General features: G+C 45.6%; 2 protein-coding genes, 1 non-coding gene and 1 pseudogene across 4 annotated transcripts; 2 read left to right on the plus strand and 2 right to left on the minus strand.

Moving 5' to 3' along the window:
- Positions 1 to 80: 80 nt before the first annotated feature.
- LOC136641880 (zinc finger protein 184-like) lies at positions 81 to 10,008 on the minus strand. 2 transcript variants are annotated; one of them, XM_066617972.1, is made up of 6 exons: positions 9,897 to 10,008; positions 8,308 to 8,393; positions 8,128 to 8,173; positions 6,322 to 6,819; positions 4,482 to 5,175; positions 81 to 159 (listed from the first exon to the last, which is right to left on the minus strand). In XM_066617972.1, the coding sequence occupies exons 1-6, from the start codon at positions 9,928 to 9,930 to the stop codon at positions 129 to 131; spliced, it is 1,389 nt and encodes a 462-aa protein (XP_066474069.1). In that variant the 5' UTR covers positions 9,931 to 10,008; the 3' UTR covers positions 81 to 128. The 2 variants fall into 2 exon arrangements, with proteins under 2 accessions (XP_066474069.1, XP_066474068.1); XM_066617971.1 differs by lacking the exon at positions 81 to 159 and having other exon boundaries at positions 3,216 to 5,175; positions 8,332 to 8,393.
- Positions 9,266 to 9,385, plus strand: LOC136643073 (5S ribosomal RNA; annotated as a pseudogene).
- A 1,183-nt stretch (positions 10,009 to 11,191) lies between the features above and the next one.
- Positions 11,192 to 15,597, minus strand: LOC136638996 (zinc finger and SCAN domain-containing protein 16-like). Its single transcript, XM_066613021.1, has 3 exons — positions 15,532 to 15,597; positions 15,338 to 15,418; positions 11,192 to 11,685 (listed from the first exon to the last, which is right to left on the minus strand). Exon 3 carries the CDS (start codon positions 11,645 to 11,647, stop codon positions 11,192 to 11,194), a length of 456 nt encoding a protein of 151 aa, XP_066469118.1. The 5' UTR covers positions 11,648 to 11,685; positions 15,338 to 15,418; positions 15,532 to 15,597.
- On the plus strand, positions 14,331 to 14,402 carry TRNAE-CUC (transfer RNA glutamic acid (anticodon CUC)). Its single transcript has one exon. It is a non-coding gene; the product is annotated as a tRNA-Glu (tRNA).
- Positions 15,598 to 17,994: the final 2,397 nt, after the last annotated feature.

A 17,994-nucleotide genomic window follows, 5' to 3' on the forward strand; every position in this document is an offset into this window, starting at 1 on the left:
GCTAAGTGGGGTGCTTCAGTCTCAGCCTGGGTTCCCACTGGAGGAGATGCCTGAGGAATGTTTCCAGAGTCAAGAGGGGATGGAAAATGAACTTGGCCACTCCCAGGTCAGGCCACAGCCATCATCATTCAAGGCAGGGTCTTCTGCCTTGCCCACAACCTGTAGGGTAGGAAGGGTAACAGATTTCAGTCAGGTCCGCTTGAATTGCTTGCATGTGATGCAATAATTGTGGTTACACATTTCTGCCAGTGCTTCAGCACTGCCAACCACAACAACCTCTTTGGCTTGGGTTCAGTTTCATTCTTATGCCTGGGGACTGATTGTGAGGAGCAGGACTACTAAATGAGAGCAACATGATGACAAAAGAAATGTATTGTTGGGAGTTACCGGTGGACCAATTAAAATGAGCTCCAGCACAGTGTACAGATGAACTTGGGTGGATTGAAAGGCAAACACTAAACAAGGGGCAGGGAGGGGTGGCCTGAGATGGAACCAGGAAGAAGAACTTCAAAGGATCTCCAACCTCAGGGGAGTATAAAGATACATCCTTCATAGGCCTGTTTTTGTTAACATCCAGTCTGATTGAGACATCTGCCGACCTCAAAAATTTGATCACTTCCTGTGGCATTTTCTTTGAATCCTGCAAAGAATTTACTCTGCTGTTGCTTTGGGAATTTTTCTCATGGGACAACACAGCTACCTGCAATTGCTGTCTATTTTTGTTGTGTTGCTGCTTGAATCCTGCTACTCTTCTGTACAAAGAATGACCAAAGGTGCAGGTTGTGTGAAGGGGGCAGTGGGGAGGAAAAATTAAGGGCTTTTTTTCTTTTTCCGTTAGGAAGAGCCATTGCTAAATTGCTTGGACTATGCTTTGCATGCAAGAAATCCCAAATTCAATTATTGATATGCCCAGTTAAAGAACTTGGGCAGCAAGGCCAGGAAATGCCAGTGTTCTACTACTGTATCTTGTCATTTTGAACTGCCTGTCTCTGCCCTCCAAGCCCTGCCCAGCTGGTACAAGCAGAACTCTTTTAAATATTGCCCTGTGCACAAATCAGCAGAAGGCTGATTTTGGGGCGAGGTCATGTGGGCCTCTCTTCCCATCCAGACTGGTATTACAGGCAGATATTCTAAAAGTAAAGCTTGCACTAACTACCTCATCCCATTGGGAACCCCACCAGGAAATAAAATGGATAGGGTTCATAGATGGATCAGGATGTGATGAAGGAAGTAAAATGCCTGTGCTCATGTGGGATAGTCCAGTCCCACATGATTCACAATAGCAATTTCCATTATACAAAAGCAGAATTTGTTGCATCATTAAGCCAAAGTTCAGTCTGAACTTTGAACAAAGTTCAGGAGAACCCCCCCAAGCTCATTCACCCCCTCCTCTTGATACACACACCTATATTCTTTCACTGATCTCACCTAACCTAAAGGCCAGGGCTGTCTTTAGGTCAGTTTGATCAATGTGACCAAATTGGACCTGGCTCTTAAGAGACACCAATGCTATGTTGGCAGAACGTGGCACTTGACTGAGAAATCACTTCCTGGCAGTGCTGTGCCAAGCCGGCAGAAGGGGTGCTACCTGGACCGAACAAGCATTTGCAAAGCACACATGTTCTGCCTGGCCCAGAGTCAGGGCCAACTTTAGGGCAATTTGACCAATTTGGACAGATTGGGCCCTGCGCCTGGAGAGGCCCAGTACTGGGGCGGTGAGTGAAGTGCCTGCAGCTTCAGCTGGCACCTTGTTCTATAGCTGATGCTCCGGCAGGAATCTTCCATGCCGAGATGCTGCGAGAGACCATGGTGAGCAGAGTGTTGCTGGTAGACAGCCCTCCCACCCGCCCCTGGGTCCGATTGGCTCGAATTCCGATTGGCTGGCCCCTCCCCAGAAGTAATTGGTGGTGACATAATGTCACAGCCACCTACTTCCGGGTGCTGAACTTTGAGCAGGGTATCATCAGCCCTGGGCTCCCTGCTGCCATTTGTTCCCTGCACATGCCTGATCTTGTCTGATCTTGGAAGCTAAGCAGGGTCAGGCCTGGTTAGAACTTGGATGGGAGACCACCTGGGAATATCAGGTGCTGTAGGCTTATACCATAGTCTTTCGAGACTGAAGGTTGCCAACCAAGAATTCGGGGACCCTGCGGGGGTGAGGGTACCACAAAAATGTTTTACATTGTGGCCCGCAACTCCTAAGGTCAGCCCTGCTAAAGGCCATTGTTCCAATCTATGAAGACAAGCCCATAGACTCATACCTTGCCAGAGTAAGTCCTTTGCCACACTGTCCAGAAGTTAAATTGCAGATATGTATTTCATGATCTGGTACAACCAACCAATCAGGGGGAACTTTTCCTTTTTACCACTATAGGCAATTATCTCACAATGGAAGCCAGCCAAGCCTGGGAGGCAGAAAAGCCCCATCACTCATCTGACCAAATATGGTCATCTGACCACATTACTAGTGCTGATGCACAGGATCAGTCCTTTGTTCTAGCAGTTAGGAGTCTTGGGGCTACTTAAAGACAAACACATTTGTTGAGTGTAAGGTTCGGTACATAAAAACCTACTTCATAGGATACATGAAGGTGCTAGATATAATGTACAGCACAATCATAGGCACATCTACTCAGAAGTAAATCCCATTGATTTCAGATCCTCTTATGGATTAGGAACTGGTTGAGCACCAGAAAACATAGAGTGGGTGTCAATGGGCAATTTTCACAAAGGAGAGAGGTGAAAAGCGGTGTGTCCCGGGGATCTGTCCTGGGACTGATGCTTTTCCATCTTTGCTTTTCAGTTCATAAATTATCTGGAGTCAGCGATGAACCAGGAGAGAGATTTTGGGGTGCTGGTGGACAGCTCGATGAAAATGCGGACCTGGTGTGTGGTGGTGGTGAAAATGTAGATTCCATGCTCTGGATAATTAAAAAACGGACTGAGAATAAAACTGCCAATGTGATAATGCCATTGTACAAATCGATGGTAAGGTCACACCTGGAGTATTGTGTCCAGTTCTGGTCACCACTTCTCAAAGAGAGTGGTGGTGGAAAAAGTGCAGAAGAGAGAGACCAAAATGATGACTGGGCTGAGGCACCTCTCTTATGAGGAAAGGCTACAGCATTTGGGACTCTTCAGTATAGAAGAGGGGTGGGTAAACATTTTGGCAGGAGGGCCACATCATCTCTGTGACACTATGTCAGGGGCCAGGGGAAAAAAGAATTAATTTACGTTTCAAATTTGAATAAATTACATAAATGAACACACATTAAAGATGGAACTTATATGAATGAATGAATTTTACGGAGCTGATTTAGAATACACATGAGAACTATAATACAGGCAGGCAGAACCACATGAGAACTATGAACTGTTTGCCACACACCTCTCGCCCAGTGAAAACATACAGACCAAGCCTGAAACGCATGGAGACATCTCCAGAGGCAATGGGGGGTTTAAAATAATGCCCAGGGAAAAGCAGAAAATACACGGAGACTATAAAAGGCTTTGCTCTAACTTGGCCCACAGCTCGGATCTGGTGGTCGCAACTGGCAGTCGTGGGCTAGCACGGGCTCCAACAGTCTCCGACAGGCCAGAGGTTCACTGGAGAATGGGAGCTCCCTGCAAGCCAGATTGGGGGTTCCTGAGGGCCGCAAATGGCCCCTGGGTTTGCCTACCCCTGCTCTAGAAAATAGGTGTTTGAGGGGGAACATGATTGAAACTCCTCTCTTGTACCGAGGGTCATGACAGCTTGTCTGCAATTTCCAGTTGTCTCACTTCATGATTCAAGGCAAGAATCCAGCTGCTCCCACTTAGCTTCAGGCAGCTTAACCTCCGGATCACACCTCTTCCCCAATGTGTAACAGCCAATATTTGCAAGAGAACCAAAGTATTTGATTTCTTGGTTATTTTTAAAACATCTTGGTCAAAAGCCTCTCAAGAGTGGCTAACAACATACTGCCGGGTTTTCAAGTAATACATAAAACCCCCAGTGTAATATAAGATAAAGCCAGGTTAAAAACAGTGACTCACACTCAGCACCTACAAGACCTGGGCAAATAAGTGCTGGAATGAGAACAGGAATATAAGGTCATATTGGGGAAAGAAGAAATATTTATCTTGGCCTTTGCAATCTATTGGCCTTTCAGCAAGGCACAGAAAGCATCCTCCTCCTAACCATGGTTAAAAAGTAGGGAGTGGGCCCCGAAGTTGATCCTGTTAAGTCTCAGCCAGTTTCCCTCTTAACCAAAATTGAAACTAGAGTTTGAAGCGCCTTCCCTGTGTAAGAGGGAACCTGTATAGCGTTAGCGGCAGCGTAACATTAGTGCAGATGTAACACATAAGATATCTGATGTCCGAAATGGTTCTGCATGCCATACCCTTATACTACATCCAATTCACTTAAAGGTCACTGAGTAAATAAATAAACCATTGATACGGCAGAATCTCCCGCGCTGACTTTGCCAGAGCCATCGTACCGCTGGTGCATCGCTTTGCAGTGCACCCGATGCTTTGCCAAGCTGGATCTGAGCTGGAAGGTTCTGCCACAGTCAGTGCACACCAAGCCTTTCTGGTGTTCATTCTGATGTGCTGCAAAATCGACCTTGTGGTCGAAATGTTGCCCGCACTCCAGGCAGTGTATCTTTTTCTGGCAGTGCAGCTTGTCGGAGTCCGTTTTCTCATGGGAGGGACAGACTGAGCAATTGCTGATGGCGTTCAAGCATTTGGGGCGCAGATCAAAGTCATTGTGGATTCCCTTCAGGTGCCCAGCACAGCTAGCATAGAAATCAAAGCCCTTCCCGCATAAGGGACAAGCAAAGGATCTCTTGCGGCCAGTTAGATGAGTTATGAGCAAAGCATGAGAGCCAAAGTGTTTTCCGCATCGAACGCATATGCGAGGGGCATCTTCTGGTTCGGTATCTGTCCCACTGACAGCTGTGCCACATCGAGGGAACCTTTCCCCATCACGGAGGAGATTCTTCTCTTCCTCCCTTGGATGTTTTCCTCTTGGTTCCTTCTCTGTCTCATGTTCACCCTCAGCGTTGCCTCTATGCTCAGATTTCTGGATTATGTTTCCTTTGGAAACCCCTCCTGACGTCTCACATCCTTCCTCTGCCTGCACTTCTTGTTGAAGAGTCACCTCCATATCCTTGCTGACTAATTCATGTGGTCCTGGAATTTGAAAAACAAAAAGGAAGAGACATGGTGAAGATGGGAAGTGGACTGATAGTTCCCATGGACAAAAACAGTATTGTGCAGATCTCCTCTCCGCCCTCTCTAGATATATGCTTCCATGCTCCCATGATTTATATCTGAATATTTGAGGGGAAGAAGGGAGGAAGATCAACAGTGAGGGATCTGCCAACACTAGCATGGACATTTACATATATATGAGAACATACATTTTCATATGTATAATATAGATGTGTGTCGCTTAATGACCTTCTGTTTAATGACAGGCCGCATATACAACGGTGGTCAAAGCACAACAAAGAGGCTCTTACTGAGGCAATCAGGTCTCCCATAGCTTGCAGCAGAGTGTCTGTTAACACAACAAAGGGGCTCTTAATGCAAAGAAGAGGCAATTGCACTTTCTCTCACCTACCTCACAGGGTTGTTGTGAGGACAAAAGGAGGGGAGCAGCTGAGCTCTTTGGAGGAAGGGCAGTATAAAAATGTGAAAAATAAATCAGTAAGTAAGGCTGCAATCCTAACCACACTTTCCTGAGAGTAAGCCCCATTGAACAAAATAGGACTTTTGTTCTGAGTAGACCTGGTTAGGTTTGTGCCCCAAGTCTGGAGCAGCCTGTGCAAGACAGCCATCATCCAGCAGGGAGTGTCTGTTTACAGAATAAAGGCACTAGCTTGGGCTGAATATTTGCTTAACAATCTAATCACATAACAAAGGAGATAAGCTATCCCTGTTGTTAAGTGACCCACACCTGTATACATTTTGTATCCTAGCTTTCCAGGCCATCACTGGGATGTCCAGCATAGCAAAAAGCAGCAATTAGAAAATACATTGGGGAAAAAAAAAAAGAAAAGCAAACATGAGATGAGATACATTAAAAAAAAAACAACTCTCAGGGGATAAATAGACTCTAGAACTGGCCATGCAGAAATAAAATGCGGTCTTTCTTTGAAGTCTCAGCATCCTCAAGTCTATGTCACTTGGGTGGCTTCAAGGATGCATCAGCAAGAACTAAAGAGGAAGGACTGGAATAGGAAGCCAGAGGAGGCTCCTGGTTGTTTTTCCCTGCTGGGGAAATGGAACTGAAGTGCTGGGGTGGCTGTGGGTAGCTAGATGAGAGAGGCCTACCTGCAGGACTGCAATGCGCATCCCATTTGCTGCTGTGGTCGGCTTGTTTTGGTGATGTGATCCACTCTTCTTGACAGCAGCCTGGCTCCAACTTAGTGAGGTTCTTTGGATGGCCCATAACATTGGGACTGGGATGGGATGACTGTTCACGTTCAGGCCAGTTATAGGAGGACCTTGCTCTGGTGTGTGTTTTCTGACACGCAGCAAGCTTCGACGTGCATTTGTGGGTCTGCCTGGGTGAAGCGTAAGTGTGATCGTTCTTTTCTTTTTTAATTCTTATGCAGATTTGGGGGTCACAGTTTTCTTCCAAAGTGCTTTCCAATTTAGCAGATTTCTCTCCTCCCTCCTGCAGGTGGCTTCCCGGTGGCATCCCCAGCTGGTACCAGCTTTTGTTGTCTTCCTCTTGTTTAATTTGCCAAGAGAGAATCTCACTCTCTTCTTTTGGAAGATCTTCCTGCTGACAAACTTGTTCAGTTTTTATGTCCACCTTGATGGTATCTAGAACAAAAAAGAACATCCTCATCCTGCTTTGCACATGGTTGGCAACCTTCAGTCTGGAAAGACTATGGTATAAGCCTACAGCACCCGGTATTCCCAAGCGGTCTCCCATCCAAGTACTAACCGGGCCTGACCCTACTTAGCTTCCGAGATCAGACAAGATCCAGCATGTGCAGTGTATCTTTTGCTGCACTGGATTGCTCAGCGCCCTGGTGCAAGGCCCTCTACTGGATGGTGCACTGGAAGCTGCCATGGCCACTTATACAGTGGTCCAGGAGTTGACCAAACCAGATGGGCCCTTGACCAGTGGCAGATGTGGCCAATCCCTCCAGAGTTTGAGCAGAGTCTTCTGTCCCCACCATCAGCACTGTGGAGCCTTTTCTAGACTGAGAATGAATTATATCTGAAACTGCCTTATACCATGTAATGTCACTGGTCCACCTAGCCCAGTGATCACTAGTGTGACTATCCACACAAATCCTTTTGTGTGATCCTCCAAACCAAGTATGACTACCCTACAATCCTTTGATTCACAGGTGCAAGAGATGAAGCCTAGAACTCTCAGCATGCAAACCATGTGCTCTTCCACCGACCCCAAAGTGCCAGCAGCACCATGTGCTATCAATGGACACCTAACGCGTAGTGTCCTTTGAAGCCAAGAGATGTACGTGTGCAAGTCCAGCATCATTTGTGGGAAAGAGCGCTTTCTATCTCTCTTAAATCCAGAAGCCAAAAAACATGCACAAAATAGCAGCTCAGATTCGAACTGCAAAGACTTCTGTTTACAGCTTTATAAACAAAACCACCTCCCCTGGAGGCTGGGGATAAGAATAGGCCCTCAGTTTGGCTGTACTTGTCATAAGAGGCGACTAAACAGCCACCGGGTAGATGGGACTTGTTAGCCTGGGAAGGCAGCTCATCTGAGAGAAGGAAAACTCTGATCCCAAACCTCCACTGCCTTGTGGCTACATCCAGTTATGAAAAAGGCTTCAGGAGTCAACCTCGAGGCAAAATCCGGAGCCGGAGTCCCTGAGGCAGTTCATGGCTGAACACAGTCACCTTCTGGCAACTCCTGCGATGCCGCTGGAACCAACCGTATTGGCTTCTGCCTTTCCATTGGACCATTTCAGCGACATGAAGAGGGGGGATTTGCTGCATGGAAAACAGTCTATCCTCCATACCTGCTTTACCCAGGCTTCGCGCACTGGAGAGGACACTCTGTTCCAGAACCACTATTCAGAGCACGATACCATAGTCTTCCAAGACTGAAGGATGCCAACAACAAACAAAACCACAAGCTAAATTTACCTGGGTGACTAAAGGTGCAAGTTGAAAATGGATGTGTGGTTTCAAGCTGTGAAGAGACAAATCAGACAGCATGAGCAACTGACATTCTGCATTGACCTTTCCTCACCCATCCCATTTCCTTCCCCTATTTGTAGTCCACTCCCTATCTGTTCCACTGTCCTTTCACTAAGTCCTACCTACCCGTGTGGATGCCAATGTCCTTACATCAAACTTTGCAAGACCGGAAGCCTTTGGTTGCAATAGATCATTATTTGAAAACCATGGTGCTGCAAGAAAAAAAATAGATTGTGAAAAAAAATCTAAATTATTCATTCATTCATTCATTCATTCATTCATTCATTTAGTCATTTAATACCCCACCTTTCTATCCTGCTAAGGGCACTCAAGGTGGCTTACAAATAAAATGATAAAACAATACTAAAAACATTGATATATATATATATATATATATATATATATATATATATATATATATATATATATATATATATATATATATATATGATAAAAACAATCAAAACAATAAGACACAATAAACTTGGATCACCATTAAAATATGTTAATTAAAAAGCACCAGCACCCCCAGTGTCAGCATAAAAAGGCTTCCCTGAATAAAAAGGTCTTAAGACTCCACTGAAAGGACTCAAGAGAGGGAGCTGTTCTCAATTCCAGGGGGAGGGAATTCCACAGACAGGGTGCCACCACTGAGAAGGCTCTATTTCATGTCACCATCCCCCTCAGTTCCACTCGTGGCGGCACAGTTAAAAGGGCCCCCTCTGATGACCTGAGAGGAAGAGTTGGATTGTATAAGTGTTAGAAAGAGAATCTTATGTTTCTGGTTCAGAAAACGCTTGCCTTCAGGCACCTTGTCTAATGAGCTAATTAAGGTGCCTGGTGAAGCAGGTGATGAGTTGGCAAATGGGGGGGGTGGCTGGGCAGCAACTGGGGGGCACAGAAGTCATTGCTCCTCACAATGCACAGTAATTCACCTTTCAACTCTGCTAAAAAGTGTTTATCAACAAGCCCTTATACTGCACAGGAAACAAGGGAGTGTTGCTTTAATCAGTGTCATCGTGGGCCATATGGCCCCCAGGGGGCAACACTATTACTTTTAGGGGGCCACAGGGAAAAATTGAACGTTAGCAGCAACTGTTACCCTGCACATGCCTGATCTCGTCTGATCTCAGAAGCTAAGCAGGGTCAGGCCTGGTTAGTACTTGGATGGGAGACCGCCTGGGAATACCAGATGCTGTAGGCTTATACCATAGTCTTTGGAGACTGAAGGTTGCCAACCAGGGGGCCATAGTAAGTTTATGAGGGGGCCGCCCAAACTTAACTGCCAGGTTTATGGTGAATTTGTCATAATCCTCACTTATTCTCGGTGGTAATTTTAGCAGTATAAATATTGACAATTACTATTCTTTACATTTGCAATACATATTACAACAAAATGGCAGCCTGAAATAAATGCATTTTGTATGCACGAGAAAGCAACCATAATGGTGGCAAAACCTGGACACTCTGACGTTCCAAGCCGTGTAAGTTGTTAAGCTGCAAACCTGAATCAAAGGCCAATTATCAGAATATATTTTTGTTCCCAGGCCTTATGCCGCTGCTAGACATTTTCTGTCCTGAAGAATTTTCTTTGTTACTTAGAAATAAAGTACTGAAAGAAAACCTGTCTTAAATGACAGTTTGCTCTCTTTGTCTTAGCGATAGGTCCGGTTGTTTTGCAACACCCAATGAGAAAGGAAAGGCAGACTCCTCACCCGCTGATGACACAGCCTCGTAATTCTCCTCCATGACTTCCCAGTAGAGGGTCTTTTGAGCAGGGTCTAGCAGAGCCCACTCCTGTTCAGTGAAAGACACAGCCAGGTCCTCAAAGGTAACAGGCAGCTGGAAAAACCCAAATGCACTTTTTTTTCCCAAGATCTATTATGTGAATATAGCATATTTGTTGACTGTCTAGTCGTAATGGAAGTTGGGGTGGAATCCCTGAGAATCTAGAACTCCTGCCTGTGGTGGCAAGCTTACAAAAAACAAAGGTAGGGTCTACTGAAGAGTTAGGAAGTCTACCCAGAGTTTGTGAAGGGCTTTTATTTGCCGGGGGAGGGAGGGAGAGTCTTTCCACTTTTCATCCTCTTGACTTAATGTTGTATTCTGATGTTGTATTGTTTGGTTTTAGGGAACAGAAATAGCCAAAAACCAATCAGCTTCATTTAAAGAAAAAACAAAGTGACTCAAAGGGAAAGAATCGCTACTGATGGCATATCTAAATAAGATCATTTTGTGCCACTGACAAAAGGGAGGACGGAAGGAACAGGGCACCCATTCCACGGAACAACTGAGAAAGCCTGTGTGTCCCCCTTTTGACACTTCTGATAGCAGTAGACACAGGACCAGTGGCAGTCTTCACCATTGTAGCACCCGGGGACATGCCAGGAGGTGCTGTCCCCCCTTCTAACACCTCCGAGGGGGGCCTTAAAAAGTCACTTCTGGTTTTTAGTCCAAAACCAGAAGCATTGCTTTAAGGCCCTTCAGAGGTCTTAGAAGCCCTTCTGAGGGCCGGGAAGGTTGTGTGCAGCCTCTCTGGTTCTCAGAACACCTCTGGGGGAGGCAGTGGGCACTGGTGGGCCTTGGGGTGGCATAGCTGGGGTGGCAGTGGCACCCACCCAGCCGTGCTGCCTAGGGTCACTTGTACCCAAGGATCTCTGCAGGTATGTCACTGCACAGGACAGAGCCCTCCACTCAATGGGTGGGCAGGATCATGTGGGGGCAGAAGGGCCTTTAAATAGCCCAGAGTTCCAAGTCACTTAGATCTTTAAAAGTAAGGGCCAGCATTTTGCACTCCTCACAGAAACAGATCTGAAACCAGAAGGTCAAACAACAGTAGAGTAACATCTACAACAGACCCTTGACAGCATTCTGACTACAAAATTTTGAACCAGCTGTGGTTTCTGAACAGTTTTCAGAGGCTTTCCTACAAAGAGTGCATTGCAACAGTCTAACGTACTCACTGACTAACCAGAATTAGCTGGGGAAAGGTCTAACCAACACAGGTCCTTCAGCACTCCCCATTCCTCACCTTGGTGACATCAGCGGGTTTCTGCTGCCCCAGGAAGGTTTCAGCCAAGCAAGCAGCCTCGGTGCTGCTGCTTGGCTCCCTGGCTCTCAGCCAGATCTGCAAGTCTGCTGGAAGAACAGCCAGGAATTGCTCCAGGATGACCATGTCCACAATCTGCTCCTTGGTGCGCTCTTCAGGACGCAGCCATTGACGAGCAGCATCCCTCAGGCGGGACAGAGTCTCCAGGGGAGTTTCTCCAGATGGAACACTGTGCGAGTGGAATCTCTGCTGATGGGATTCCATGCTGGCTGGAACACAGGCCGAGTGGGGTGCTTTAGTCTCAGACTGGGTTCCCACGGAGTCTTCCCTTAATGGAGGATATGCCTGATGAACCCTTCCAGAGTTAAGAGGGACTGGAATCTGGCTGCTCCCAAGCCAGTAGGACACAGCCACCATCACCCTAAAAAAGCTGTGTCTTCTGCCTTGCTCACAACCTGTACTGTAAGAAAGGAAACATATTTCAGTAAAGTCTTCGGTCCCCTTGGGGGGACCACTGGTGATGTGCATGGGGGGGTGACACTACTACTGGCCAAAATAGTTAAAATCACAGTTTTTAAGAATAATACCATCATGCTATATACCAGTGGTTCTTAAACTTTTAGCACCAGGACACTTTTAAAAATGAGAATCTGTCAGGACCTACCCGAAGTGATGTCATGACCAGAAGTGACATCATCAAGCAGGAAAATTTTTAACAATCCTAGGCTGCAATCCAACCCACAGTTACCCAGGAGTAAGTCCCATTTACTATCATTGTTAAAAGCCTATACCGTAGCCTATTGAAAGTACAGATCTGTAACACTTCCCCAAATGCAGTCACATACCATGGTAGCATCAAGTAATATATTAAAAATAATACACATTGAAATGAATGGGGATCCACCTGAAATTGGTTCATGACCCCCTAGTGGGTCCTGACCCACAGTATGAGAAACACTGTTATGATATAATATCATATCATATTATGATATATCATTCAATGTGTATTTTTATGCATAATGCAATGAAACAAACCGTGTTGAAATATCTCTATTCTATCAAAAGTTATAGCCAAAAAACCAGAAGGGGCGGGGTGAAGATGCATTGCCACACCCACCACACAAGGTGTTGCCATGCCCATTGCATGGGAGGAGGTCCTTCATGGGGACCTCCCTAACCAGGTGATGAATACCCTAGTGACGCCACTGGGGAATAATACTGTGCACCCTCAGTAGGCAGGGGTGAATGAAATCTGATTTGGGTGATGTAACTATCAACCACAGTGAGATGATACGTGATGAGATGTAACAATGCTTTTTAATGCTCCTTGAATGTATGTTTGCAGTCCAATGCTATGCGTATTTATTCAGAAGTAAGTTCCATTATGTTCACTGGGACTTACACCCAGGTAAGTGTGAATAGGATTGCTGCCTATGCAGTGGCATCACTAGGGTTCGCGTCATCTGGTGCTGGATGCCAGCACATCACCCCCCATGCAGTGGGCAGGGCAATAACCCAGGTGGTGGGCGTGGTGATGTACCATCACTCCGCCCCCACTGGTTTTTTGGCTGTACCTTTTGATAGAACAAAGATAGGACACATTCTGCATGAAATTACACATTTATTGATATATAACATGATGGTATTATTTCTCCAAACTTTGATTTCAGTGATTTTGGTCACTAGTGGTGTCACACACACACCCCCCACGGGTGTCAACTTGCTAACACTTTATTGCAGCAGTTCTCAAACTTTTAGCACTGGGACGCACTTTTTAGAATGACAATCTGTCCAAGACCCACCAGAAGTGATGTCATGGTGGAAGCGACATCATCAGGCAAATTAAAATAAATAAGTATAAATAATTAAAGTAAACCAAATAATTAAATAAGCAGAAGCCAGCCCTGGTCCACCAAGTGAATTTCCTCTGTAGCCTGCCTGCAATAACACCCCCCTTCCAAAACCAGTAAGGTTTTCAGCCCTACCCAGTGCCCAGTTCAATTTAAGAACTTCTGTTTACACCAGATCACTGTCAGGATCCACCTGCCTTTGCAAGCCTTAAAAAGGTTCACCTTATCCGCTGAAGCCTCTGTTTTGATCCTTTTTAGTGGGGGGGGGGGGGAAGCTGCCTTCTGGAGCACTTGTTTAGCTTCAGGTGCATAGGATCAGAACCATTCTGGTAGCCTTGCACTCTCCTTCACTTGATCTTCCACACCAGCCAAGGCACGTTTGCTTACTCGCAAGTAAACATGACCGTGAGGCTTAGTTTCACTTTCCATGGGGCTCAATACATTCATCTGCTTGGAGGGAGGGACTTCCTTCTCAGGTGTTTTTGGGGGCTGCATTCATTGGATCAGAACCATTCCTGTGTTGTTGGATTCCTCTCAGCCTGCCCTTTCCAATGGACTAAGGCTAGTTTGCCTACTCATGAGTAAACAAAATGGCTCACTTTCACTTTCCATAGGGATCCATGCATTTTTTGTTCTCCGTTTTTTTGGCCATAACGTTTGATAGAAAGGAGATATTTCTGGTTTTTTGCATTGCATTCCGCTCGAAATTCCACATCCAACGGTATAAAATATGATGGGGTTACTCTTAACCACCGCGATTTTAGCGTGTCACCCTCCCAGTGCGTGTCACGCCCCCTGCGCGTGTCACCCGGTGGGGCCCGCACCCCCCACACCCCCTAGCAATGCCACTGTGCCTATGTTCTGTGCAGTTTTCTGTATGGTGTGTTATGATTCGATGTATGCTATTTTTTATATCTAGAGAGAGTAGTCGCTTAGTAGAACTTTTGTCTCTTGAATTCTTGGTATAAATTTATTGTCATGTTATACCTTGAGCCAGAACTCACATGAAGGGTGAGGTTCATATCCCTCATAGTAAAAGCACATTTTACAGTGCAAACCTAGAAGACTGCATAGTTGGAAGTCCCACTGGGTTAAACACAGTTTAATCTAAATCTGCATGAGGCTGCAGCTCAGATTGCCTTAGGTGCCAATCATAACATTTTCCTGGAAGCAAGCCTCAGTGAATACAGTGGGACTTAATTCAGAGTAGTCATTCATTGCACACACACACACATATACACACACATAATTCCCTGGTGGTCTAGTGGTTAGGATTCGGTGCTCTCACTGCCGTGGCCTGGGTTCGATTCCCAGTTAGGGAATTCATTTTTGTCTTTTAAAAGGGGATGGGACAGATTTATGGAAGAAAAGTCCTTTGCAGGTTACAAGCCACGATGACCACTCTATATGCAATCTCTGAGTTTTAGAGGTAGTCTATCTCTGAATGCTAGATCCAAAGGAGTAGCCACAGAGTATAGGTAACTTGTTGTCCTATGTGCTCCCTGAAGCATGTGATGGGCCATGGTGAGATATATGAAGCTGGACTACATGGCCTGATCCAGCACCGGCAGGGCTCTTCATATGTTCTTATGATTGTGCTGCTAGCAGCTTACGCCTGATCTAAATACTGGGGTGTGGAAATTTTCTCTGTAACGAGCACTGGGACATGACTATTCCTGAAATAGATTCCTGTCTGTGAAAACTCAAACCACAGTAAGTTTTTGTTCCTATATTAGAGCAGAAAGAAAGAAAATGCCACGCAGGCACATCCTATGGCTTCAAAATGTCATGCTTCAAAACATTTGTTTTGGTACCTTCTCCCTCTTGAACAGCCAGCTTGAGGAAGAACTCTGTGTAAGTCACAAGCTTCAGTGACTGAAGCTATTCAGCTATTGAACGGGTTGTATTAAGAAAAGGAAAAGGAATTCCCTTACTGATGCCATGAATGAGGCCAGTGGCATAGCTAGAGGGGGTGCAGAGCACTAAGTTTTGCAGGTGCCTGAATGCGCCATGCAAGTGGCTTCTCCCCTTCGGAGCCATTCTGGGAGGTGGGATTTGCTTCCATTTTTGTACCCACTGCTCAGAATGGCTCTGAAGGGAAGGGGGAGGGGCTGCTTGCACAACACATTCAGGCCCCTACAAAAGTAGCTATGCCACTGAATGAGGGAGATCTGTTATCCCATTACAAAGGGTTAGTCACAAACGTGCACCTCTCAGACAAGGCGGCTAATAAACCCACAGCAGAAATAATGCTGACCTCTTGCACAGTGACAGGTGCAGCAGAGAACCTGTGCTAATATCCAGAAACAGGTGCAAGTGAATTCCTGATGTGAACGATCTGGAACAAAAGCAGAGAAAGAAAGAAAGAAGCTCATTGTAAAGAGGATGATGAGGGTACAGACACTTTTCCTACTGGAATCTCAAGGCTTTCTGTATGCTCTTTCCTATTACCTGCAGTGGCGATCAAGTCCTCACCTGAGGGCTCTGCAGCTCTAGCAAAATGCTCCTTATCACAGCCACAACTAGCATCATTGTAACCTGTAGGGAAGGAATTGTCAGGAGAAGGAAGTCCGGCCACCAACGTATGTCAGGCAAAGAGAGCAGCTTTTCTGCACCCAGCAAAAGGCACTCATTGCCCTCTGGTGGAGGAGGATTGGAGGATCCCCATTTGGGCTGGGATCAACACCACTGTGGGCTGGTTCAGTCCCTGTGACTAGGCTTGTAATCTCTCTCTCTCTCTCTCTCTCTCTCTCTCTCTCACTTAATTAAGACAACAAAAATTAACAAACACAAACCCAGAAAACCCAGAACATACTACAATACAATCATACACCCTAGAAGATACAACAAACAAACAATGAAAAGATATTCAAAGTTATGTAGCAAGTGCAGAGTCCTAAACCTAAATTACTTTGTTCTGCAACATCATAAAACATTTTACGTAGCATATCTTGACAAGTCTATTACTTATTTCTAATATGATTTCTTTAATTGTTCTAATTTTTTTTTCTATTCCTCTCCTTATCAATTACTTAATTATCAATAATTTTGTTTTCATCAAAAGATTTTATCTCTGTATCAGATATCTACTCTGATGTATCAATTATCTACTTGTCAAATCCATAATTCATTAGATCCATTTTCCTCTTCACATGCAGGAAGTCCATGAATGGTTTCCAATTGTCCATAAAAGCCTTTACTGACTTCTTTTTAAGAAAAATCAACTAAGTCCAATCTCTTTACCCACCATTCTTCAACTGAAGGTACTTCTGGAACCTTCCAATATTTGGCATGCAATATCCTTGCTGCATAACCTTGTGATTTTTGACAAAGGGAAATTTGAAATGACTACAGAGCAGCCTGATCTGCTTTTGTGCCTTTAACAGCAGCCTGATGCCCCATGTTCAGCAAGAGAAGTTTCTCACTTCAGGGAAAGAAGCGTCACTCTCTGGTAATGCTTGCACAACAAATTACTGTTGAAGGCACAGCTAAAGTGATGGGCTGCAGAACTGGCATCTCTGCTGGGAAAGCCACTTGTCTAACAGCACAATCCTAGGCGTGTTTATTCAGAAGTAAGCCTTATTGGGTTCAGGAAAGCCTGGTGGTTGGGGTGGGTTCTGGGTTTAAATCTGGAAGTTCCAGGTTCATAATCCCTGCTCAGTCGGGAAGCTTCCTGGGTGACCTTGAGCCCTCACTATCCTTCCTTCTTTTTGTCCTTTCAACAAGATGAGAGAAAGTAAGCAACCGTCTCTCTTGCTCAAGAATGATCAAAATGATCACTGGGCTTAGGCACCTCCCTTATGAGGAAAGCATTTGGGGCTCTTCAGTCTAAAAAAGGCGCCTGAGGGGGGCTTGACTAGGACACATAAAATTATGCATGAGATGGTTAGAGGGATGTTCTTTTCCTTCTCACACAACACCAGAACCAGGGGACATCCACTAAAATTGAGTGCCGGGAGAGTTAGAACAGACAAAAGAAAATATTTTTTTACCCATCACGTACTTAGTCTGTGGAACTCCTTGTCACAGGATGTGGTGATGGTATCTGGCCCAGATGCCTTTAAAAGGAGATTGGACAAATTTCTGGAGCCAAAGTCCATTACAGTTTACAAACTGTGACCTGTCTGTGCAACCTCCTGCTTTTACAAGCAGGCTACTTCAGAATGCCAGATGCAAGTGAGGTCACCAGGATGCAGGTGTCTTGTTGCCTTGTGTGCTCCTTGAGGCATCTGGAGGGCCACTGTGAGATACAGGAAGCTGAACCAGATGGGCCTTTGGCCTGATCCAGCTCTTGGGGCTCTTCTTATGTTCTTAGGGGAACTGGTTACCCCCTCTTTCAGATGACAGGTTGTGGGGACACTTTGGCTGGGCAATCATAGACTTCCCTGGTTGTGGTTCCTGTTTGATGAGTTGCACTCCTGTCCCGCCCCCCGCCCCCAAATGTACTGGGGAGGCAGAGAAGGGGCAAAATGTACTGAGGGAAGGGGAGATTTTCCCTATACATTAGACTTCTGCACAAGAAACAACGGATCTTTCCCATCAACTCTCCACTCATAAACAATAATAGAATAAAGTTCAGATGAATGAAAAACGCTCATAGAAAAGTTCCTTTGCTTCAGGACTGGTCGGCTTGTACCCTCTGAATGGAGTGGGATTGGTTGACAGACAGCCCAAGCCTATGCTTGTCTACTCAGAAGTAAATCCCATTATAATCAATGGGATTTACTCCCTTGTAAGTGTGGCTAGGGATTGCATCCTCAATGTCCCCACTAGAGAGTTCCAGGATGGAAAGGGAGTTTAAATTTCCCCTATACAGCCCCAGACCTTCCCTATCTGATCCAGTCCTGCCGCCGCTAGACTTCATTATAAATAAAAAGAGGCGTGGCTTAGCACAGTCACTAGTCCGACCGGAGT

The sequence above is a fragment of the Tiliqua scincoides genome, chromosome 2 (assembly GCF_035046505.1).
Source record: "Tiliqua scincoides isolate rTilSci1 chromosome 2, rTilSci1.hap2, whole genome shotgun sequence".
Taxonomy (NCBI): Eukaryota; Metazoa; Chordata; class Lepidosauria; order Squamata; family Scincidae; genus Tiliqua; species Tiliqua scincoides.